This window comes from Lycium ferocissimum, chromosome 1, assembly GCF_029784015.1.
Source record: "Lycium ferocissimum isolate CSIRO_LF1 chromosome 1, AGI_CSIRO_Lferr_CH_V1, whole genome shotgun sequence".
Lineage (NCBI taxonomy): Eukaryota > Viridiplantae > Streptophyta > Magnoliopsida > Solanales > Solanaceae > Lycium > Lycium ferocissimum.
This window is the reverse complement of record NC_081342.1, coordinates 18,032,508-18,058,570: the sequence shown is the minus strand read 5'-3', so window position 1 is coordinate 18,058,570 and position 26,063 is coordinate 18,032,508. Positions and strand designations below refer to the sequence as shown.

Sequence of the window (26,063 nt, the reverse complement as noted above, 5' to 3'; positions counted from 1 at the left end):
TTCACATTTCCACTTGGTATGTGCTCCATTTCTTTTTTCCCTTTACTTTGCGTTGTGTCCTTATGCTTGAGTAAATGCGTCACACATAAAAAAAATTGTCTAATGTCTTGGGTGTGTGAACAAAGTATCGCACGGAAATTTGGAAAGAAAAAGCGAGCTACTTATAAGGAGTTGAATCTTTCTTAATAATGTGAGGCATTTTAAAACCGCATGCGAGGCTTAAAATGACAATATCACATCATATTAAGAGTATCTTTGGGCCGTTCAGCCCAACAACTATGAAGATGACAGAGTGTGGCGAAGGAGCTACTACTTATGAGGTGTTGGATACTATTAATGATGTGAGGTCTTTCGGAGAAAACCGTGCGGGCTTGGCCCAAAGCGGACTATAACACATCATATTAACAGTATCTTTGGGCCGTTTAGCCCAACATAATGCAGCAGTATTTATATGTAAGTTTGAAATACTACCTCCGCTTCTAAATATTACTTCTGTCTCAATTTATGTGGCACAGTTCGTATTTTGAGGGTCAAACTTTTCAATTTTGATTGTGTATTCGAACATGAAATCTTTAATTTTTTCGAAATAAATTTTGCATATCTGGAACCTAGGTAAAAAGTACTATAAATCACAATAATTGACAATTCAAAATATTTATAAGACATGAAAAAATCGCGGTAAAAAAACTTGTTTGACTCTCGAAATCTGAACGACGCAACAAAATTAGGAGGGAAGGAGTAGTTGTTTTTAACAAATTGAATTTATTTCAAAATATTTGACGTTTTAGAAAAATAAGTTTCATTTTTCAAATCTTTCAGTTACTTAAGTGAGATATTTAAGTAAAAATAAATTAAAGTTTAAATATATACTTCTATGAGTACGACTATTAAATGTTTTTCAAATGTGTAAACATGCTAATATGCTATTCTAGCTGGTGGAGCTCTTTTTTTCTTTGTGCTCTATACGAATGATCAAGCCCTCAGCCTAAATTGCTGCGTATCATAATTCATAGACAAGAATGAAGAATCATTTACTTGTAGATTCGAAGTACAATGAAATTCAAATTTGTCAAATGTTGAAACTTAAATATTCGTGGACAACAACAATGGTATGGAAGTAAAAGAAAATTAAAAAAAAAAAAAAAAAAAAAAAAAATGAAACATCATTTTCATGTGTAGATAGGAAATGGGATGAGTCATGAATGAAGAAAATATGGGCGCCTAATCGGATAATAATTCACAAGACCTAAAGTAGTACTTTGAAGTATATTGCACGATTCCTAATGTTTTCTGCTAGCTAGGTGGAAATTTGGAACTGGAAAAGACATGGACCCTAACTAACGTCAAAATCTTGCAGACCAAAGTGGCCCATGCAACTCCCGGCGTGGGTGACCTCATCAATGTTAGATTATTATTTTAGTTTCTTTTTAAGTTTTACATTTTAAATTATTTTTTTATATTATTTATCTTTCATTTTCTTTCTTCTCATTTCCTAACCTTTACTTTTGATTTCATGTAATTGCTCGTATTGTTTTAATTTTTTTTCTTATTTTCTTCATTTAACGTAATTACGTTATTATTCTAGTTTTTGAAATTACACTTCCTAATATTAGAAAGAATTAGTCATTAACAAGCTTGACATATAACGAGTGATGTTATTAAAGTAGAATTCCGTTGTTGAATGAGGTTATAGACTTATATCTGTTTTCACTTTCTTTTAAATTATATTTATTTAAGTTATGTTGGAACTTAGTTTATGATATGTTGAGATTTGACATAAAAGTATCATGTTAAACATTTTTTTTAATTTTGAATTTATGTTATGTTTTCGATTTCAATTTATTTGCTTTAGTACTATTCACTTGTTGTTTAACATTACATGTTATTCATTTTCCACTTACAATTGATAGATTATTTTTTTGTCAAACATTTGAATAATGTTATGACATTATATATATATAAATATTAATCTTTTTGTCAAAGATCCAGCCCATGATGTTCTTACAAAATGTGTGCTTTTAATTTTTATAATTAATTAAATTAAAACATTATTAATTTAAAAAATGTATACAATTACTTTTACAATATTATTTACAGCTATGTGATTGTTAATTAATATATTTTCAAGAAACAATATGTATCTTAAATACCTAATTTAATATATCATTTATAAAGGCACATATTTGTTAAGTACTATTTTTTTATTTTATAAAATCAATCTAACTATGTAATTACACATGTGCAACCAAACAGTATGCTTGTAATTACGTTATGACAAACAAACAGGTCCTCGTAATTACTATACTGTGTAATTACTAGGCTGCGTAATTACTACCCTAGTAATTACACTAATTCCAATTACCATGTGACTTTCTAAACAGATCCTAAGTAAATTTTCACATATAAATTTATATTCCGCAATGAAAGTACTAGGTTCAAATGAACCCGATGCTATTATAAGTTGCATCCACTTCTTGAGCAAAGAGCAACTACCTTGCACTTTTTATGTCAAAAATCAATAGCTAGGGATCGCTTGGTTTGCAAATAAGTTATACCGAAATTATAGTAGGAGGATTATACATAATATGACATTAAATAATGATGTGATTAGTTAGCGGATATACTATGTTTGGTTCATACTTCATAGGACTAAAATTGGATTATACGAGGTATAATATAGCATGCATTCAATTTCAACTAGACAAATGTCACTATCCAAATTATCATAACCATGATTGGCACCCAACAATCCCCTTGTCAAGCGAATCATAGACATAAAACCAATAATCTGAACTCACATAGATATCAAGTCTAAGTAAAAGACACGAATAGAATAATCGTCTACGAATATTTGACTATGATGTGAAAGCCAAATCACATTTACATAGTACCTGATACAAACTAACCATGAGCATCAAATACAATAACTGGTTGAGCAAAAGAAAAATAACTACATATATATGAAGAAACTCAATGTTGCCGTTGAATAAGACAGTTGACTCATCACCGAAACTGCTATTATTGTCCAATGCTGACTCACAAACTCCGCTAGAATTCCAGGGCTACACGATTTGTTAGCGATTCCGTAGAATACAGATCTTCCAGCTTCTTCCATGACATTGTTGTAAAAGATTTTGCAGTAACCTCGAATGCTATTCATAATGCTCATGAAGATCACACTCAAAGCCCTCTAGATTGCCTACCCATTACTCATACAAGGACCTATTATTTAATGGGTTATGGCTATGTGTTTTGGAGGGATTTACATACTGAGGAAGATTACCCGTACTTGAGTGAATATAACTCTTCTTGTAAGTGTCTTGATCCGGATCACAGGGGTGGCTCAAGGAGTATGCTAATAAATCCTTCGCTTTAGGCCCTCAAATTTTTTTAATAGTGAATCTACAATTTTATTTTACTTAATTAGAAAATACTGTAGTTTGTAAAAAAAAAAAAATTACAAACCCTTTATAAAAAGTGAAGGGAAGAAAGATTGTCTTCTTTTTAACAGTAGAAATATTTTAGAATTTGAATTAAACTACTCAAATCATCATATTAGTAAATAAAGTTTCTTACAACAAGATCTAAGGTAATGTATCGCAAACATATGACTAACATCTTATAAACTTGAATTAACCCTTACTATTATAAATAATAGACTCCATGTCTTGTACAAATACCATCATATAAACAATAAGTATGAAAAATAAAGGAATGTGACGCTTATATATATAGATTATATTAAATGTATAAGGCCTCTTGCTAAAAATTAGCTTTAGGCCAATTATTTTATGAAGCCCAATTTTAGTGGATCAAAATCTCTTTTTAGACTTACCATTCTATCCAAAATGGGTGAGACATCTTACCGCTTCATAAATTATTATCCGCATAAATCTGTAGTAGACATAATGAATGTCTATTTTCTATAAACGGATGAAGCACTAATGTTACAAAAGGATGGAAGCCCATTGTGTCATGTTGTACTCAGTGGCGGAGCCAGGATTTCCATTTGTAAGGGTTCAAAATATAAAAAAGTAAACATACAAAGAAGCCTAAGGGGGTTCAACATCTACTATATATACATAAAAAATAATTTTAACCTTGTAAAAACAGTATTTTTTTCCGCCGAGGGGGTTCGGATGAACACCCTTGGCTCTATGTGGCTCCGCCACTGATTGTACTTGTAATCGGGTTCGACATTGTGAATGACAAACCATATTTCATCATCAAAAATTGGAGCATCATTATGTGGGGTGCTAATGGATATGCTCGGGTTGCACCACATATGTTGTTCTCTTTTTAAGGAGGTGATATAACGGAGAACATGTTCTCGTCTTCCTAAATGCGTGGGTGAAATAAAAGCACGTTAAAGACAGACTTAACTTAAATGTGCATTTGTTATATTCAATTGGACATTACTTATTTGCTCGTCCTTTTTTTTTTTTTTAATTTATAGTGCTGATGGAAAATCGGGTGCAATACATTGTGTAGCCTTCAGGGCGTATAAAGCACCAAGTGCATCGTTAAGAGAGAACAAAATACAAGAATTTAGGTCTAGTTGATTAGACACTGGGGTCATGAACTTCCTACCCCAGAAGGAACGCGTAGCCCCAAAAGAAATAAAAGCTACATAGTTTTCAACTCCAAAACCATTCATTTGGGGTGATTTGGCTGCCTAAAAGTGAGGCAGCTTATCAAGCACAAAGAAGGGTATGTAAATTAAACGACATGAAAATGAATTAGACCCAATCAATACAAGTGATCCCTTCATTTTTTTTTTTTTTTGTCTTGGATTGTTTCGTAATAGTGACATTAATTATCAAGCATATTGTACTACCTGAAAAAATCACTGAGGTAGCTGTGGAATAATTAAAATGGTAGCCACATCAAAGATTTTCCATTTTCTTTCTCCTTTGAATTAATGATGAAAGGTGAGTATGTTATAGGACCCAGAAAATTTGTTGTTAAAATCACATACACCCAATTTATGTGTGAACCAAAGGGTTTCAATGTCATGGGTATTTGACCCATTTCCTAAGCATGAACCAGTGGGCACTGTCGCGGCCTAGAAAATAGCTCACCTTTTTCTGTATTTGGGAATCACACTCGCAGAACTAAAATTTTCTTGCGGACTTAAAAAATCTCAAACATTTTAAACTAATATTTACTTGCGGACTTCAAAAATCTCAAACATTATAAACTAGTCACTATTAAGATACATAGTCACTTATTGATAGTGATTTTAGATCAAACGAGTGTAATAAGTGATCATAAGTTTTGGAATAATTCTCATGTTATTGTTTGTCTCTACGTAGATGATTTGTTAATCTTTAACCCTAACATGAATGTGATTGGAGAAATTAAAAGCACCATTTTGATATGAAAGATCTTGGTGAGACAAATTTCATTCTTGGAATGAAAACAACTAAAACATGTCATGAATTTTCTTTGGTCAACCATATTATGTTGAGTAAGTTCTAAAGGAATATAATTATTGTCTCATTTAATTCAAGTGTTCATTTATTTCCTGTTCAAAGTGAAAAATGATGTGATAAATCAAAAGGAGTATGCTGGCCTGCCTTCTCTGACTCTTTCTATCTCTTTAGGAAATCATCAGCAATTGCCTTCCATAACCTTTGTAGCACGAGAGGCGATCTCATCCTAATTTTCCATAGACTGAAACATTGAATTCTTCTACGTTGTATTTTGTTGAAGATGAAGACGTCATTTTAACCCTAGATTAATTAGGTTCTGATACCAAATGTAGCGGAAGATCGTGAGTTAACTAGCACGCAATCACACAATCAAAGCAAATAGAGAAAATGTAACACAAGGAATTAACGAGGTTCAGCCAAGCCTAGTCCTGAGGGTAAAAACAGAGGGAGATTCTCATTACGAATAAGAGCCAAAGAATCCTCAATTACAACGCCTTTATATGGGTCTTAAGTGGTTCCTAATTCTATAAAGAATGATTCCCATACCTAAAAGAACAATAATTTTTCAAACATATAACGAAAATAGGTTTCCCAAACCCACTAAGAAATTTAACATAATCAAGATTCACAAAAATTAAAGACACAAGCAACAATAACTTTTTAATTCAAAGAATTTCTAAGCAATTATATTGCAAAGGTTGGTGATCCAGAAATATTCTTGAAACCTTATAAGTTGCGAAATTAAACTTAAGCTGAAATGATATAATATGAGTTTGCTATCGTTAGGGGTGACAAAATAAGTCAATGAAAATATGATTTGCCCAACCGGCCGAAGCTGTAGCGGGTCATTAACTAGCCTATTTATTAACTCAATCCATTTTGATCCATGAAAATCTTGTAAAAGTTGAGTTGACATGTAGTTCAAATTGACCCTCAAAGATCTTGTCAAAATACTTCTAAACAATTTATAAAAAAACAAATAAAGAAATTGAAAAGAAAATTTGACACTATGTGACAAGTTGGCGAAATAACTGACATAAAACAACCCCATGTTTATATATTGGAACCCCATAGCCTATACTCATGTTTCATGGCTATAAAATATGTATTTCATAAATCTTTCCTTAAAATAGGTTTAAAGTTGCAAATTTCCTCTTATTTCTTAAGGTTTTATGTAATTACTTTTTCCAAATCTCTCAAATATTTTCCCAAAATCTCTCTATCATTATATCATTGTCTCTCTAATTTTTCTCTTTTTTTTTCGACAATTCAAAAACTTACGAATAGTATGAATTATCAAGAAAATATTGAAAGATATCAACAATGATGGAGTTCGGGAAAGAAGATAATATTTGTCTGTGCGAGGTTGATTCGTAGAACTTCAAGGACTTTGATTGTTTTCTACTAAAAAAATGACTATGATTGTTGGGTTTCATGTTTTAACCGTTCCATCTGCTTCCCATCCTTCGTGAACCAATTCAGTATGTCAGTTTGTATTGGTTTTTTGGGCAATTTAGTCAATTGTAATAAAATTTCGAAATTGTCGTTTGTAATTTTGATACGTGTATTTGCGATTCTTCGTTGAAAACATCTTAAAAATCGTGAATACTCTCTCCATTTCAATTTAATTGTCTTACTTTCTTTTTTAGTCGGTTCCAAGAAAAATGTCACTATCTATATTTAGTAACTCTTTACACCCAACATCTCACATAATATGTTTAAGACTACAAGATTAGAGACCAATTTGGTACATTATACGTATCTTTAGTTTAAGACCACATAATTCAAAAGTCTTATTTATTTTCTTAAACTCCGTGCGGAGTCAAACTTAGACAAATAATATGAAACGGAGGGAGTATCAATTTTAGAGGTGTTTGGAGATGATTTGAGCAAATTGAAAACTTGAGGTTGAAGACGACTCCATCATGTATCGATTATATCCCATGTATATCAATGTATGTCACACTATACATCCATTTATCTTCTAATCCTCGTGTAGGTATATATATGCCTGTGTATACATGTGTGTGTGAGTGATATACACTGATGTACACTATATACAACGTGATATACACATGTCGCAGTAACGTTCATGAAAACCTGCATATGATATACATTAATAGACACGATATACAATGTCATATACACAGGTGGCAGATGCATTTTGTAGGTCTTTTCTTGAAAGAAGTCCATATCCCTTCTATTAATTCTCAAATTTTGTACTGAAAGGCTCAAATATGCCATCGAACTATCGGAAATGGCTCATTTACGCCACTCGTCAATAATTTGCCTCATCTATGCCATCGAACTATCAGAAATGACTCATTTATGCCACTCATCAATAGTTTGGCTCATTTATGCCATCACCGTTACCAAACTGACTCATCCATGTCATTTCATTAACGCTGATTTTACAATACCAGATATGACACGTGACCTCCAACTAAATTATGGTTGTGGGTGGGTCGGGTGTATGGGTCAGATTTTTATTAATTTGGGATTTAAAATTGGGTTGGTTTAATTAAACAACGTAGACATCTAATTGGAGGCCACGTGTCATATCTGGTATTATAAAATCGGCATTAATGAAAAATGGCATGGATGAGTCATTTTGGTAACAGTGATGGCATAAATGAGCCAAACTATTGATGAGTGCCATAAATGAGTCATTTCCGATAGTTCGATGGCATAAATGAGCCAAACTATTGACGAGTGGCATAAATGAGCCATTTCTGATAGTTCGATGACATATTTGAGCCTTTTCCGAATTTTGTATTCCCTATGTTTTAATTTGTTCGTCTTAGTTTGACTGGGACGGAGTTTAAAAAAATAGAGAAGACTTTTGAATCTTGTTATCTTAAACGAAAGATATGTTTAATGTACCAATTTGCCCTTTAATCTTGTGGTATTAAATATGTCACCACTCACACCCATTCATTTCATTTTTCTCTTGATTTTTGCTTTTGGTGTTCTTTGATCTGAGATGAAACTAGCTAACTTAATCTTTGGAAGGGGATATATATTTTAAGGATGAAATTAGGAGGAGAATTTCAGAATGTGCTATTAGCTAGTTTATTTTCGCTGGATATATGGGTACAATGCCAATACTTTTAGGCTTAAATAGCTAAATATATATTTTGGCCAAAAATATGCCAATATCAATTGGAAGTCGTATATTGATGTCAATATTCCAATTGAAAATTTAATAAGAATTGGCGAGTTGGGTCATGATCCATTATTTAACTCATTTTGACCCATCCTATTTTAACTTTATTAACTTTTGACACGCCCCAATTAAACCCAATACACTCATTTGACACCCTAATCATCATCAAAGTTTTATAGCATGGTCCTTTAAGGTTACAACGGTAATGTCAAAAGTCAAAACTAACAACTTGTGACTCGTTATTTACAAAGAGAACAGAAAATATAATCAAATGATTGGGGAGTGCTACAATAATACTGGACAAAGTGTACAAATACCCGGTTTGGGGGTTGCCATTTAAGTTGTACCTGTTGTTGATTTTTTTTGTAAATATATCACTTTGGAACCATTTCAAACATATGGCACAGAATTTGCAAAAAATCATGTCTGAAGTTTGACAAATTTCGGATATTTTTTGTCTGAAGTGTAGCCTTGTCAAGATCAAATATCAGACATTTTTGTTTGGCTTGCCAAGGTCAACTTCAAACATATTTTACTGAAGTTGTGGCCTTGACAAGTCCTAACTTCAGACATATAATAGTTGCACTTCGGACATATAATGTCTTGTCAAGACCAACTTCTGACATTTTTTTAATTGAAGTTGTGGCCTTGGCATGACCAAACTTCAGACATATAATATTTCACTTTGGTCATTTTAGCATGAGGCCAAACATATATTTGGCTGCACTCCAGACATTTTGGCATGAAGTTCAAGTGAATATATTTTTATGTATAACCAGCAATTTGTTCTTCGAATTTCAACAATTCAATATTCAAATCCACCTCAAATGAGCTCAAATTCGAAGCATTAGTTTCATATATCATAAAGAACAAACCCAATCATCAATTTCACAAAACAATAACAAATCTTACAAATTCATTTTGCGACAATGGTGATTTGTCATAATTTTTAAGTTTTTTCAACTACCATCTTCAAAACATTATACTTCAATTTTCAATTGCTATAAGTTCGAAAAAAATTATTGTACAACAACTAAGAAGAAGAAGAAAGAGGAGATGAAAAGCATAGCAGAAGTAATTTTGAATGAAGTTACCTATAATATGAGTACCAATTAAGCTTTTTTCCAAAAAAGTTGATACATGTTAAACGAAGACGACCAAATAGAATACCCCGTGAAATTTTAACGATAATACTAGTACATATCATTAAGTTAAGCTTCATTTTGTATGGCATCAGTATGAATACCAAAAGCTTTGGAAGCATTGATAAAATCTCTGTAAAGAATGGATTTGTAGAGAGGGGGATTAGACTCATTCAACAGTACTTTTGCTGGCTCAACGATGCAGTTGGGAGCTGGATTTACAAAAATGGCAATCGATGTTCTTGCTTCCCTTGAATTTGTCACTGCTCTATGCTCCACACTTTTTAACTTCCCGTTACTGATTATCTATTTCATTCATTAAAAAATAAAAATAAAAGTGAGAAATTAAATCATGCACACCATGAAGTGTCCTATATACATATAGAACTTTATGTTTGCATATATGTCGTATATACCATCCCAAAGAAAAAAAATGATGATAGCATATTATTACTGGAGAATCAATTTCTTTTTTTATCCTCGACTACAATTTTTGTAGAAATACTTTTTCACTATAAAAAGTTACTCTATCATTTATGCTCTCTAGCTAGTTTCTATTTAAGTTAAAAACTGAAATTTAAATAATTATGTCTACATTTAAACAGAGATTGAATCTCACACTGAATGGATGGAAGACGTATTTCATTTCAAGCGAAGGATGAGGCCCTTTAATGGACTTAGATATCATCGTATGACATGATACTAACTCCAATATGAGAGAGCTTAGGATGCTTTCTTGCAGCATTAAAAGGTCATTTGGGGTTTGACTATATGTCCATTTAGCACACTGCAAATCCACCACACTAATAATGGAAAAGATTCTTCATGTCATTTGCACTTTTGTCCTTATTTTGTGCCGGTCTTTAATATTTGTCCTTCAAATCAGCTGGTCCTTAATTTTTTCCCTTCAAAATCAATCTTATGCCTAGTGGGGCATAAGTTCTTTTATATTTTTGCTTTAAAATATCTCACAAGTTATGCCCCGTTAGGAATAAGTTTGATTTTGAAGGGTAAAAATTAAAGACCAGTTCATTTGAAGGACGAAAATTAAAGACCAGTCCATTTGAAGGGAAACCGTGCAATTTCTTCTTAAGTTTTTGGTCCAAGTTATTAAATTAGCTTATCGTAACGACTCACTCTAATGTAAATAAGTTAGAGATGAAATCACAATGAGCTTAAGTTAGATCTATCTACTGATAGAATACATTGTTTTACACAATCACGTTATTTTTATAACAAATTAAATCGCATTGATAATGTAATTTTATTTTCTTGCATTATCAATGTATATAACTTAAAATCCAAGAAGAGCAAGACCAGTTTAAGTTATATATATATATATATATATATATATATATATATATATATATATATATATATATATACGCAAAAAGTAGAATACCTCTAGCTGGTTGCCTATGTTGACAACAAAAGCATTAGGAAGAGCCCCAATGCACATCCACTGTCCATCTACCAAAACTTGAAGCCCACTCACATTCCCTTGATAAATTATTGTTATGAGGCTTGGATCAAGATGTTTTAATATGCCTAAAGTCAGGCTTGGATCTGGGCATGGTGGATAATTATTTGCTGACAACAGTTGAACCTGGCTTTGTTCTTCAAAATAGCCTGATTCAATTCCTAATCCTTGGCATATCAGCTCCAAAATTGTCAAACTCAGCTTCTTTATTTCCTCTACGTATGTTCCCACTACTTCTCTGTAATTAATGACAAAATCTATAAGTAATTTAATTGGATTTTACTAGATTATATGAGCCTGTTTGACCAAGCTTTTGGATAGTTAAAAGTGTTTTTTATATATAGTTTGAAAAATGCTTATTTTAGAGAGTTGAGGTGGAGTTGGTCAAATTTTTAGGAAAAAAATAAATGTTTCTGAATAGTAGCAGAAACAGTTTTTAGAAGCCAAAAAAGTATTTATTTTAACCAGAACCACATCTGCAATCTTGGCCAAGCACAAACTGACGCACTAATGTTGTCAAAGTGTCTTTAAATTGATTAGCTAAACACAAAGTATTACTCTCTTCAGAAGTACTTTTTCGAAAAATATTTTTAACAAACAATATTTTTTTAAAATAAGCAGGTTTTGAAAGTTTAGCCAAAAGACTATATAGATCCACTAAAATTGGATGTGAAGTAGTTGAACAACTATATTAGTTTGGGTAGCGGTATTCTTTAATTACCTGTAGCTAGCTGGTTTATCAGGCCAACTTTGCATGCATTTCTCAGGAGGATGACAAGGGTGTTTTATATTATCCCTCCATAAATGGACACCATTTTTAACTTCATCTTTGCTCCCTGTGTAGATCCATCCTTTCTTAGAAGGTACATTTGTTTTTTGTTCGTCAGCCATGTTGAAAAACTCTTTAAAGGTAGACATTGTTTGAGTCACCACATTTTCTGGTATTCCATGGTTGATTACCTGCAGTGGTAGAGCTAAAAATTCATACAAAGGGATTCAGGAAAACACTAGTGTCGCACCTAGCATTCGAATTTGTAATCTAAGATAGTACTTAAACTCTGAACCCTCTTTACCATTGTAGTAGAATGTTTTCTTATCTAAAAGGGATTCAACAGTTTATATATAACAAAAAGAATTTTTTTTTAGCCCATTTTTGCGACGAAGGAGATTCCATTGAACCCCTAGCCCCTTTTGATCCGCCACTAATCAATGACACATTATTTTAGTCTCGAACTAGAAGCGATTTAAAGTTTTGGAGATGGCGAATTCATAGTGAGTTCGACCTATTTTATATCTCTACACATACAAGATTTATTAGTGTTTAATTTTTCACATATAGGATAAACATGGTTCGAGTCAAAGACTTAGATCTACCACTGGTACTGAAATAACATACTACTTGTTTTTCTTGAAATAAAAAGCTAGATAGTTATAAAAAAAGTCGATCTTACCTGGAAAAAACCAAATTCTTGACCAGCTTGCAAAATTTGCTTGATTGTTTCCATTTTTTCTGAAGAACTTACTAGGAATTTTCCAAGATCAATTATTGGGATTTTCTTGCATATTGGTATAGGGGCTTCTCCTGGTCTTTCTTCTAGGGGAAATGTATAGCACTGAGGCACAGATTGAACATTGAACCATTTTGAGTTATGCTTCTCCATTATTGCCCTGAAATCTTCTTTCAGAAAATTTAAACATGGATTACAATAGCTAATGCTATAATAATACACAAGTACATGTGCTGGTGGTCATGCAAATAGTTGCTTAATTATTTCTTTATTGATTAAAAGAAAGAGACACATACTTCAATTAATCAACTAACCCACAAACTCCCATGACTATTTTATTGCAAAGTTCACTTTCTTAGTTCAGTGTCACGTTATCACTCCAACTTTAAGGTGCCTAATTTATTTGACCTTGAACAACTTGTGGTTTAAATACAAAACGTAGCCGGCCATTTTTGTCGTCCATGGTAAGATTTTGAGAATCTTAGATACATACATAACTATATAAACACAAGAAATTAGAAATTGCAACCGAATCATACACATTATAGAGTCACTAAGCTAGATTTGTTACCGGGTTATTTTACTCATTTTACCAAATATAGACATGTTAAAATTTAATACCGAGTCTATAATTAGTGCAATGTTGAACTAAACATGGGTTATAATGGATTTAACCTTATTTTCTATATTGTTAATCTCAGTTGTTACATTGTTGGATGTTACTTGTTATCTTTTAGTTGATCTGGTGATTTTAATATCTTTTGCTCCATCAATATATAAAAGTTAAAACTGATAGGGTCATATAATATATATTCTATAGTTGAAATTTGGCGGGCAAAGTCCCTCAATGTGAAAATGACTAGCGTTTACTTATGAAAATGCAATTTGCACCTAACTCAACCTCAAAAGCTAATTTAAGAGGTGGCATTAATGTTCAAGATCCTATAAAAGATAAATTGACATCTCACCCACCGATGTGGTAGTATTAACACCACCCACGCCTTGGCATGGCAACTGGAGCACAACATGATCACATGGGATTACAACATCTGGTGAAATAAGAATTTGATGGATCTGGCTCTGATACCATATATATAGAAAACCAAAGCTACAAGAAGAACTATCTGAGATAACTCTTTGACGTGTGTTTGATGCTAGCTGGGAAAGAAGATGAATCTATGGGGGAATGGTTGGCTGACTCTAACCTTCCTTTGCTTTTTATCTTGCATAGGAAGTAACTGTGCTTGATTTACAGTTGCAGAGGTGAAATTTTAAGTATGTTACGTTACTCTTTAGTCTTTACTGATCCGGAAGAATATTCTTTCAACCTCGTTGAAAATTGGATGAGTCTTTGATCTTGTAAAGCCTTTTGCAGCTTGATTTTTCCTCCACACTCGCAGTTGCAAGTGCAGGTAACACATGTATTCAATGCATGCATCCAACTCATCTCATATATAGTTTCTTCATATTAGTAAAATAAGTTTGGCAATATGATTTGACCCTTGAGTCAACTCACTCAGTTCCTTCGGCAGATTATAAATTGTTTGCCGCTATTAAATTGTCCAAATAGATCCTATAGACGTGACCAAATCTCTCTTTCAATCTTACATTTTTTTTAGTGATCAGTGAGTTCGGAATCCACGAAATTACTATATCATTGCATCAACACATAATTTGAATTTTAAGAAATCTGATTTTAATTCTGAGAAGCTCTCGTTGATCTTGTTTTAACCTGAGAGAGCAATGCGCATTGCCCTGCGCCCACCAACATAATCACAACTCTCAAAGATGGCATTCACCAGCACTGCTCCAAGTGAATCTCAGGGAGCCAAATAGAAGGGATGAGAGTTTGTCATTCTTTAAGGTAGAAATTAGTATAATTAGAAGTCACCTTTGAAGTGGATCCCATATCTGTGCAAATGAAGAATAGAAGATTGAAAGAAAAAGGAACTCTACTAAATATTCGGGGTTTATACCTAACCCTCTCCACCTATAGGTGGTTTATTAAAAAAAAATTGAATATTGAATCTTTTAGATCTATTGCTCTGGTATCACATAGGAGAATGAACTTTGAGTCTCACTCAATCTCAAAAGTTAGCTCAAAAAGTGAGAATTATTCAAAATCATATAAAAAAGACAAATCATCATCATACGCGCCGATGTGTGACTACTAAAAAACAATTCATTCATTTGGAAGAAGGTGGAACAAAATAAAAACATATGGACTAAAATATACGATTGATTAACACCATTAATCGAAGACATGTTACCTTTGTCCCCGTCTTGACCATGTGGCATTAATAATAGCGAGGGAACTCCATTTTTGCCTCATTCCACAACCTTAGTTTTATTCTTCTGTTATTATTATTTATTCATAATATATATTTAATATATCACACAGTTACCTTTTCATAAATTTCATATTTAGTAATGAAGAGTAATTACTAGTATGTGATAGATTTTCTTGTATTGTTGAAAGCGTTTTTTTTCTCTTTTTTTGATTTCCTTCTGCTATGCAGACGTTTTTAAAAGACTATGCATTGACATCCTTGATTATTATATATCAACAAATCCTATCATTAATTAGACTGTGCTAAGTGATTTACTTAGATAACTTTTACCATTAGCATCATTATCTTGTCTTTTTCCTATTAAGATCATTGTCTTGTCATTTTTCCTCGTAATCCTTATCTTGTCTGGTCTAACTCATGGTAAAAGATAAAACACTTAGGTCCCAGTACCAACTCAGATAATACACTCACAATATACAAATATTATACAGTTAAATTATTTTGAAAAATAAGTAGAATCTTTTTTATAATAAGAAAAATTATTACCTAAAACAAGAAGAATTTACATAGCGTATATACTTTTAAGGGTAACTTACAAAAACTATAGTTTGGAGGCTTCTAACAAGCCTTAGCTATGGCTTAGCTAATTACGACTCATAGTTATGTATTTTGCTGTATTCAATATTCGGTTGTGCTCCGTTGTATTCATACGTAGCTACTTTTACACTATATTCAATTCGGTTGTATTCTAACAATAAAAATTTAAAGAAATACATTGATATTCGGATGTATTCAATTCAGTGTATTCATTCGTAGCTACTTTTACACTATATCAGTAATAAGAAAATCATATTGTATTGCATTAATTTAAAGAATTTAACTTATATACATGAATTATGTGAATAGTTTTATACTATGTGTGTACGTTAATATGTTACAACGTGTTACGTGTCTTAGCTTATACACATACAGTATAAAAATATTTACACTATATATCAGATCACTTAAAAAGTAATTTGAGGTAACAACTCAGAATAAAGGAAATCGATTACGTACCTCGAAGATAAGGCAAGTAACATTTTATAGTATATGGTAAACTCAGCTGGTTGTATGAAAATTCATTTAAACTTTCAATGAATATAAATAAAATCCATTTATATGTTATGTTAACCAAGTTAAGCTCAAATTAACCTGAAATGATTTTCTGTCAGTTAACTTAATCCAAGAGAGGCATGCTGGAATGCATCAAAAGTTAGCTACTTCTATTATATTTGTAGCTTGCTGATGGGAGTAAACAAAAGAATTAGTGATTCTTTTTTGGGTAATTAGTGAATGAATTAATTAGTGATATGCAGTTGTTGATTTTTGTTTGATTTCTTTTTTCTGCAATTATCTGCAGCCACAATCAAGTAAGGTTCATTCCCCAGAGAAAGAAATACCTTAAAAAAAGATAGGCCATCATAGAAAAGGGGACTTGTAACTGCCGTGCTTAACCAAGATAAGAAATTACGTTATATTTATGATTTCTGACTTTAATTTCTTGTTCAAAAATAGCTCGATCGATAGAGTTAGTCTTGCTTCACCTCATTCTTATATGTAACTAGGTAACTTGGCCGCGCTTCGCGCGATTGAAAATCAATGTCTTTAAGTTTAATAAATATATAGAGTTTAATTCCTCACATTTAGTTTATTGAAATATGTGTTTGCACCAAGGGGCGAAAATTTTATAACATAAATGGATATGCGAAAAAACATAATGACAGTAAATTTACCGGTAGATAATACATATGGAGAATAAAGGGGAATGGGAGGATATCACAAATTTGTTTGTCACGATCCTCTGTCCAAAAGGTATCCAATTGATTAATAAACAAAGATAATCAAAATCGCAAACGAATTGGTAGTCATAAGCATAGAGGCAAACATTTTATAGTTAATTAAAAATTACATGCTAATTATAAATTAAAGGCATAATAGATGCATAGTAGAACAATTATAACTAATTGGGGTCATTTTTATTGCAGTGGACGGGCATCTGACAGGAGGTCCCAAACAAATACATCAGCACGTCCTATCATTCTTTGTCAGATCGATCTGGTACTCCTTTATATAATATGGATTTCAATCGCTGTCGTTCCTTTCTCAAATACTCAATTCGCATTTGTTCAAGTTTTGCATACTATCACCTCTATTGATACGTTTTTTCCTGCAGTTGCATCTGTAAGCAAAGATAAATTGATGTTAATAATATAGCATGCAGGACCAAGTAATAAAATTATTGAAGTTGCCATGTAAAATTTACCTGCACCATTATCTGAACCAATTTGACGTGCCTGATCTTTAATCATTTCATCCATTGTAGTAATCCTGTATAAGTATTTGACAAATTCAAACAAAGTCGATATTTGAACAAAAGAGAATTTATTCAGGTGCAATAGTAATGAACGTTATATTTAGCAAACCAACCTAGATCAAACACTCTGACAGATGATGACTGTGTGTAGCTTTATGGAGTGTACTGTATGCGGTTGTTGTCCAGTGTTTTGTAGTATTTAAACATCTTTTCCTCTACGTTGATTGTGCTGTATTTAATTCACATCAATAATGAGGCAATATTTGGATGTTTGAAACGTTGTTATTTTTGGAAGCGAAACAACCGTTATTTAGTTGTTTTGGTAATAGAGTTATTGGTATGGTGGGGTGAAATTGTTAAGGATGGTGTAATTAATTAAAAGCTATCTAAAAATAAGTAAGGTCAATTTCGTAGCAATAATGAGCAAATATTTGCATGTTTAAGAGCCTTGATGAGTAAGATAAGTGTCATGATTTGAATTAATAGTAGGAGGAAGATTAGTGGTTTGCCTTGTTATTATTTATTCTGAAACTTCCGTTATTCATTTGTGACGCTAATAGAGTGAATGGAAGGTGTAGAGAAATTGTTATGGATGGTGTAATAAATTGAAAAGTTAACCATAAATATCACTAATGGCAAATGTTACCTGATTCCATCATTGTTGGTTTTGAATTATAATATTTGTTTATATTTTACCCCTTTTAATAAAGTGGGAAGTGATGTAACGTATTTATGCAGTAACTTGGGATGTTTAAACATACAGGTGTATGGGTTAATTGTAATTTATAAAATCATAAGAATCGATATTACCATATTGTTTAGGTAAGTCGACACAAGTTTAAGGTGATTCCTCTTCTTGTATGATCTACCCGAAAGCCTTTTTCCGTTTTTTAAGAGCTGGTTTTTTGTGGTGTTCATTAGAAGATAGCTCATTAATCTCACGCTATGCTTTTAAAAATAACAATTAAAAGTTATTTTTTTGAATAACTAAAAATAGTTACAAAATATAAACATTAATGTGATTAATTCTTGGAGAGTTTCTTTCCGTAGGTTTGCTACTCGGTAATTCATCTAACCAAATCTATAGTCATGGATCAATCAGTAGCTTTCAGGCGTTTTATGATGTTATAATTGGCAGATAGATTGAGTCCGGAGCATATACCGATTTGATTTAACTGAGCATCATCTGATATGCAACCTCCGAAATATGTATTGTTGGATTATTTGGTTGTTCCGGTTCCTTCTCAATGTAACACATTTCATATGATGGGAAAACTTCCACGTCATGTCCATATTTGCCTTGGAATAGCATTATTCGTAATCAATCTCCATGGCCTACTTTTCAGTTGGTACTGTTGTTTCTTTTGTCTTTTTTCTTCTTTTGCAAAAGCCGCCTTGTGGTGGCGGGGGTTTGGCAAAGACCCCTACCATGTATATTTAAATTTGAAAAGTGAAATCAAGTCAGGGGAACATGTCACCTAACCCCCACAAAATTAGGTTGTGAAATGGGCATTCCCAAGTCACTGTAATCTACTGGTATATACCTATTACATGTTTTGGTGTCCTTAATGTGTGCATCTCCATTGAGATGAGTAGTTAAGCAGATAAAACATTCAGCAGTAGGTACGTGAGCCAAACCATAAAAGCAACGTCATAACTTGTTTTTTTGCTTGCATTTTCCCGAGGCACCTAAAAGGGGGAGGTCCTCTTCTTCCTTCTTCCTCCTGGGAGCTCTTATTCTCTTCGCACATGTTTGCATTTTTACTTGTGCCTGAGCAATGATAATTACAAATATCACAAAAGAATCAAAGCTACATAAAAGAATGACTTTTTTCCCTGTTGCCTATTTATTTATAGTATATGATACGTTGGAAACTTTTAAAAATATAAAGGAACAATAATATATAAGATCATTATTGATGTAGTAAAAGATCATTAAGTACCATGGATATGTAACATGTTCTTGAGAAAATTTATAGTTTTAGCTATGTGACAAAACACATTTACCTCCTAAATATCATTTTTCATTCGTTAGAGAGCATTTCGGAGAGTTCTTTGTGCTTCAGCTACACCATCATTCTTCTATTGTATACCTACATATACAAAAACATAGCAATGTTGGATGAGCATAATGAGTTAGGATTTGTTAGATTATATAATACTATAGGGATAAAAGAAGAAATACCTTCTGTGTGTTGAGCTGGTGGACATATATTTTGGAATACTTCTTTGTAGACAATATTTTTAATAAACATAGTGTCTTCTATGTCGTCATCAACATTCAGTATAGTCAATCCTTGTCTTGTTGTTACTCGGGATATAGCTACATATAACTGGCCATGGGTGAATACTTGTTTCGGAAGATACAATCCGACATGGTTAAGGGATTGTCCTTGACTTTTATTAATTGTCATGGCGAAACATGGAGCTAAAGGAAGTTGCCGTCTCTTAAGCTTAAATGGCCACTTTGAATCATTAGGAGACATAATGATTCTTGGAATTGTTACTCTTGAGCCAATGTTCTTTCCCGAAATGATATTTGCGCTAACAGACCAATTACCAAGATGTGTGACAATCAATCTTGTTCCGTTGCATAGGCCTTCACTTTGGTTTAGATTTCTGAGAAGCATAACTGGAGTGCCTACTTTTAAGTGTATGTCATGATTAGGGATTCCCGGAAATCTTAGGCTATTCAAAAATTCAGTTGGGTACAACAGATCTTCGCCATTAGTGTTCACACTTGCTTTACACACATTGTCCGAGCTAAAATATGTTCTTCCTTCACCTGGTATCATTTGCATAATTGTGGCATTCAACTCATGCACCATTTCGTTTTTTGGCGTTAGTATTGCTCTTTCTTTCAAATATGTTGGGTCATTGTACTTCTGCAAGAGTGATGGGTAAACTGCCTTGACAATTGATCCGATTGGATCGCTGGATGATGCGATGCATATATCGGGAGGTAATTTAATAAGCTCATTGTCAGTATCATCATAAAAGGATCCATCTCCAATTTGTAACAACCATTTGTCGAAATTTGCAATTTCAGCTGCCTCAGAATCAGTTACTCTTCCATTGCGGAGTCGCATATTATGCTTCAATTCGTATATTCTTAAAAATGGCCACAAGTATGAGGAGTTTAGCGATGCATCAACAATATCAGCTCGTCTACCCTTTGGAATTACTGGTAGTATTTGACGAAAATCACCACCAAATACGACTGTAAGACCTCCAAACGGTTTGTCAGAGCTGTTTTCGTATTTCACTCGGAGGATATCTCTCAGAGTCCTGTCTAAGGCTTCAAAACAAAATTTATTTGCCATTGGCGCTTCATCCCAAATGATTAAAGAAGTTTTTAAGAGTAGTTCAGCTAACTGGCTGCCTTGTCTTATTTCACAAGTTGATTCAGCACTGATGTCCAAAGGAATATGAAACCGTGAATGAGCAGTCCTGCCATTTGGTAATAATAAAGCTGCTATTCCCGAAGTAGCAACTGGGAGAACTATTTTTGATTGTGATCTCAGCTTGGAAATTATTGTATTCCATAGAAATGTCTTTCCGGTTCCACCATGTCCATTTATAAAAAATAAACGGCCTTCTTCTTTTTCAACTGATGTTAGAATTGCTTCATACGCCGACTTTTGGCAATCATTTAAGAGGGCAAATGATTTATCATGCACTTTCTTTAAAGCTCCTTTGTCATAATCTAGCTCCTCATTGATTAGACGATTCCCTGTCTCATTCATTAAAGCAGAATCTGGAAGTGGCAACCCATCTATGTCTTTTAAACTTTTTCCCATCTTTCGTAGGATGCTTTCAATCTCAAATAATGTGTATGCTTCAACTTGTTTTTCAGTTAGCTGTAATTCTTTCAATTGAAATCTCTTCCGTTGTAATGATATTATATCTTCTGATAAAATTCCATAGTTGGTCCTCCAGAGTTTGTATGAATCAGATACTTGACAGTGAATTAGTATCGTCACAAAGAGATTTCTCAGCTCGTTTCCTGATGCCCAGCACGCAGCTTCAGCCAAGCAGTCATTCCACTCTTTATCATCCTCCAATAATCCTAATGCGTAGCATGCCTCCTTATATGTTTTGTGCGGTACTCCATTTATTGTTCTGATGCTTTCAAAGGAAGTGCTTCCTTTGACAAAATTAAGCAGCATTCTCATGTAAAACCGTTCTCCACTTGCAGGATGTGCGAAGTAAATCCTACCAACTGCCCTCCCATTTTGCCTTCTTTTCCATTTTTTCGCTGTTGCATCCCACACCCAAAGGTGTAGGAAAATCAAATGTCGGCTCGCGCATCTTCCCATTTTGTTTTCCTTCTTTTTCCATTTTTTTTCTTCTTCGAATACTATGGTGTTTTCTCCCTGTAAATGGAATGGCAACACCCAGCGTGTATGTCAAATGCAAAGATCCTCCATGTCGAATATGTATGTCGCCAGATATCTTTTGATCTCATCATCGAACCTTTATTGACATATTTGAATAGGTACTTCACCGACCTTGAGTAATTGCATAATTCAACATTTATATGTGCATCATATTTGACAATCAAATTCCTGTTGTATGGAACGACATATCTGTTGTCTAAGAGAGCATTGTTTTTCTTGACTTGAGTACCTGTGTTCCTTCTCCTATAAATAGGGAATCCATCTGCATCAAAAGTTGTTTGATTGTTGAATTTCTTCGGAAAATGCTTGGTGCACTTTCCTTGCTTCATACATGGGCATTGGGGATTGAGTTCTCCACAAGGTCCGTGCATCATGTAGTTCTTGACAGCATTATAGCCGTCCGGATCAACTTCCATATCAGGTATTTCAGCTGCTATTATTGTGTCGATATGATCGATGGAGGGACTTTTTAATGTGGGATGGAGGAAGAGCAATATATGTGCATGAGGCAGTCCTCTTTTCTGGAACTCTATCGTATATAAACCTATAGAATTAATGGTATAGTATTGGTTAGGATGCAGGATATGTAACATCAATGAAATATTGAAACTAAACTTTTTATGCATCATAGTGGAGATAGAAGAGTTAAATTTCATGTATATAACAAAAAAGATTAATTCAACACACACACACACACACACACACACACATATATATATATATATATATATATGAGCTTAGATGGCCAATTACTTTTTGTTATTAAATTTTCTTTTAAGAAAAAAGAAAAAGATTTCTTAAGAAAATACCTCTCCATGGCTTCCATTCATATTTATCTTTTTTCTCCTTTTTTTGACTTTTCTCTATTTTTTTTTTGGTTTTCCCTACTAATTTTATGTATCTTTGTAATAACATTAAATGACACAATAATTAATACCCCACTTTTCCCTTTAATTTTTCCAAAACCTCCAAATTTTAATTACCAGCACTTCTTAGTGGACAACAACAGTTTTCATTTTAATTAAGGGATAATCGTGCTCTTTCCAATTGGAAGATCAAAAGCCTCAACAGTTTCCCTTTTTCCCATCTTTCATTGTGAATTAAATATCATTGGTCTGTTAAATATATATGTGAACCAGAGAGGAAGGTAACATGTGATTCTGAAGGGTTGAAGTTTTATCGATGATCATCACACTTTAAGAAGATTGGTTCCATAGTGTATTTTAAAAAGGTCAGAAATTAGGTATTTTGGTTGATATTAATTATTACATCCAACTTTTCTAGGAGGGTAAGATGTACGCAGGCCTTACCCCTATACCTTGTGAGGTGTTTCCGATAGAAAAGAAAATAACGACAGCAAAATAGTAAGATGAATAACCAAGTAAATTATACGATAGCTGCGTATTCCCAATAATCTTTTCAGTTTTGAGCTAACAAAAAGCATAATCTCAACCTTATTACCTAATGCAAAACAGATTAGATGAAATAATAACTGATGCCTTCAATGGGTATGTATAAATTTGAACTTACATGCGATTGTTTTCCCAAACGGTTGTTGCTTTTTCAGATCTTGCATTAGTTGGAATAATTTTATCTGGAAAACTCTGCATATAATGTCCACCCGGTTATCATCGCCTTGCTGCCCTAGTAAGCTGAGCATTGCATTTATTTCTGGCCACTTAGGATTGCAAGTGAAAGTGAGGAACAAATCTGGATACCCAGCCCACCTACAAATTGCCATTGCATCTTGATAATTTTGTGCCCTATATCGAGGCCCCCCAGTGTGCGATGAAGGCAGGATAACAGATTTCCCTATCATTGAACAATCTGAATCACCTCGGAGTATGGCATCCATTAAGCCAGAGTAAAGATCAGCTCTGAGTTTTTTTTTATTATTCCGAATATAACAAAACCTTTCTTCCATGTAAGCATCAACAATGTATTGTTGCAATAGTCTACCAGCTACTAAGAAAGTTTGCCCCTCGTTAAGTCTTTGTTGTATCCTGAAGCAATAAAACTCTCTCATTGACAAATTTTGACGCTTGTAACTTTTGTTGTTCACATCTGCCAATTGAATTCCAGGTCTATATCCGTCTTCGCTATACGGATGTATTAATGGGTATGTCATAGACATGAAACTTGGGTGTAAATCTGTAATTCTTTGAAGCCCATTCTTGCGATGTTCTACAATAATATCTCGCTAGAAGTTTTCTTCAGTAACATCACCAACGATTAATCCTGCAACTTCTGAAGTTATTGGCATATTGAATTGTCGACCATCTCTTGTCCCGTTAGATATGAGTCGTAGCCGAAACATAGATTCAGGATGCTCTCTATATCTATCCCTAGCCATTCGAAATGATTTTTCCAAAATATTGTGGTTGTCCAAAGATTTCAGATAAGGCTTGAACAATTTTTGGATCAATTTCTTCTTGCAAGAGACAATTCATTCTATTGTTTATCTCATTTTCGGTATCATATATATATATATAGCCGAGCAACCGGGGGTTTTTACCAATTTCGTGCAACAAAGAGCCTATGCGATGGTAATTCTGACCACTCATCCTGAAAATGTATGGCCCTTTTGAGTGATTGATAGATCCATCAATTCGGCCTCCCATAGATGTAAAGGAAAATATTGAGTTGTAGACCCTGATATTTCTACGAAAGTCGATACCTAATTGTCCGGATTCTGTTCCCAAAAGATACTTGAGATAAGGGGGTGGTTCACTCATTAACGGCAGTTGTACACGGCCTCCTTCCATGCAACAAAATGAGAATATAGGATTTGTTGGCTGCACAGTTTTTCTTCTCCATTCTTCATACCATAAAAGGGCTCCACAATATTGGCATGTGTACGTTGGGGGGCCAAAATTCCAAGTTGTTGTGTAGTGGCCTGCAAAATTCAGGAATCCAAGTATAAACATAAGCATTTTATACATGCCTAATGTTTTTTCATATTTTTTATTTAGTTTCACATATCATCAAAAAGTCTAACTTTGGCATTTTGTTAATACATAAATCATGGTATTGATTAACATACCATTTTGATGAATCGGAACATGTCTCCTTGAGATGTTTGTCATCTTCATCAACTTTGTGAATCTTCGCACGAAACGTAGAAGCTGAATAATTTTCTTTTTTGGATGGTACTTGTATTGTTTTCTAATTAAGGCGACCTTTCGCGTCAATCTGGAATACTTGCATCGGCTATTTTTTACAAAGACCTAGTTCCTTGTTCAGTTGTGTGCACTCGTCTGTTGATTCATATCTCTTCATTTTTAATTTTAGTATCCGTTCTTGCCGAGCTAAATCGGGCAGAAGCTGTTGTAGGAGGTTAATTTCCAATGGAATATTCACCGAGCCACTGTATTCCTTCACAGTAGCAGATACCAATTCCATTTAACCTGTTATAAATGTTTGGGAAGAGTAGAATATATGAAAATTAGATATTTTTGCTATATCCAAATATACTAAATGAACAGGAAGAAAACATGCGTGTGTGATCAGGCAAGGAAATTAATTGTCAGGTAAGGAACACAGAGGATATTTAATAATTAGGATTATGTACAGCATGTAACATATATGTAAGGATGAAATAATGGGAAGATGTGAGCGTATTCATTCAATTGCTTCATTGTTGAAAATGTAAGAAATTTAATTGCCGAGGAGAAGAGAAAATGACTCTTTAAAATATATAGCAACAAACAGTACTTCATCTTGAAAGTGATTTTTGAACTAAAGAATGTTGTTCGAGTAAAATAGGAATGAGTCTACAAACCAGCCAAAACACAAAACGCGCAGCCCAGATGATGACAATGAAATTAAATGGAATGAAATGTGTGAACTTGCAGCTACGTTAGGTTTCCTGAATTACTAAATAAGCTTCTCCCCCTTCTAAGGTTGTGCTCTTTCTTGACTTTGAAGGGGAAAAATGGATGGATGGTTGAATGGCTGTAGAATTTGGAAAGATGAGTACCATAAGTTTGAATAAGAGAAGGAGGATCAGGGATTGTTGTAGTCATGTAACAGTAAAGAATCGTTAGTGATTTGTGTAAATAGGGTAACTGAATAAGATAAGGAGTAATTTAAGGGATTTGTCTAGTTAATTAATAGGAAAGAGCCGTTATTGATTTGGTGGGGAAAAAGTAACTGTTGGTGAAGGGAAGAGGGATAAGAAGAAAAAGAAAGGGACAATCAGATGGTGAATAAATAAAAGGGAAAAGGGTAAAAAACTACTTTGGAAAAAGGGCTAAAAATATCCTCCGAACTTATTAATTTCCGTCAA

The 26,063-nt window shown here is 33.3% G+C and overlaps 3 protein-coding genes across 3 annotated transcripts; all 3 read right to left on the bottom strand.

Moving 5' to 3' along the window:
• Positions 1-9,493: 9,493 nt before the first annotated feature.
• LOC132069345 (hyoscyamine 6-dioxygenase-like) lies at positions 9,494-13,087 on the bottom strand. Its single transcript, XM_059462721.1, has 4 exons — positions 12,675-13,087; positions 11,945-12,183; positions 11,146-11,461; positions 9,494-10,049 (listed from the first exon to the last, which is right to left on the bottom strand). The coding sequence occupies exons 1-4, from the start codon at positions 12,882-12,884 to the stop codon at positions 9,813-9,815; spliced, it is 1,002 nt and encodes a 333-aa protein (XP_059318704.1). The 5' UTR covers positions 12,885-13,087; the 3' UTR covers positions 9,494-9,812.
• Positions 13,088-17,187: 4,100 nt separating this feature from the next.
• LOC132062905 (ATP-dependent DNA helicase PIF1-like) lies at positions 17,188-21,694 on the bottom strand. Its single transcript, XM_059455380.1, has 4 exons — positions 19,561-21,694; positions 19,065-19,146; positions 17,325-17,389; positions 17,188-17,240 (listed from the first exon to the last, which is right to left on the bottom strand). Exons 1-4 carry the CDS (start codon positions 21,692-21,694, stop codon positions 17,188-17,190), a joined length of 2,334 nt encoding a protein of 777 aa, XP_059311363.1.
• Positions 21,695-21,735: 41 nt separating this feature from the next.
• On the bottom strand, positions 21,736-23,903 carry LOC132062896 (uncharacterized). Its single transcript, XM_059455370.1, has 2 exons — positions 23,306-23,903; positions 21,736-22,319 (listed from the first exon to the last, which is right to left on the bottom strand). The coding sequence occupies exons 1-2, from the start codon at positions 23,901-23,903 to the stop codon at positions 21,736-21,738; spliced, it is 1,182 nt and encodes a 393-aa protein (XP_059311353.1).
• Between the last annotated feature and the right edge of the window lie 2,160 nt (positions 23,904-26,063).

Excerpts from the sequence above, each read along its gene's own strand:
- LOC132069345 (XM_059462721.1), bottom strand. The coding sequence starts at position 12,884 with ATGGAGAAGCATAACTCAAAATGGTTCAATGTTCAATCTGTGCCTCAG. Across the intron at positions 12,184-12,674 it reads AAGAATTTGGTTTTTTCCAG|GTAATCAACCATGGAATACC; the intron begins GTAAGATCGACT and ends CTACCACTGCAG. Across the intron at positions 11,462-11,944 it reads GATAAACCAGCTAGCTACAG|AGAAGTAGTGGGAACATACG; the intron begins GTAATTAAAGAA and ends CATTAATTACAG.
- LOC132062905 (XM_059455380.1), bottom strand. The coding sequence starts at position 21,694 with ATGGGAAGATGCGCGAGCCGACATTTGATTTTCCTACACCTTTGGGTG. Across the intron at positions 17,390-19,064 it reads AGAGGACCTCCCCCTTTTAG|GATTACTACAATGGATGAAA; the intron begins GTGCCTCGGGAA and ends ATACTTATACAG. Across the intron at positions 17,241-17,324 it reads TGGTTCAGATAATGGTGCAG|ATGCAACTGCAGGAAAAAAC; the intron begins GTAAATTTTACA and ends CTTTGCTTACAG.
- LOC132062896 (XM_059455370.1), bottom strand. The coding sequence starts at position 23,903 with ATGACATACCCATTAATACATCCGTATAGCGAAGACGGATATAGACCT. Across the intron at positions 22,320-23,305 it reads GTTTGGGAAAACAATCGCAT|GTTTATATACGATAGAGTTC; the intron begins GTAAGTTCAAAT and ends TTAATTCTATAG.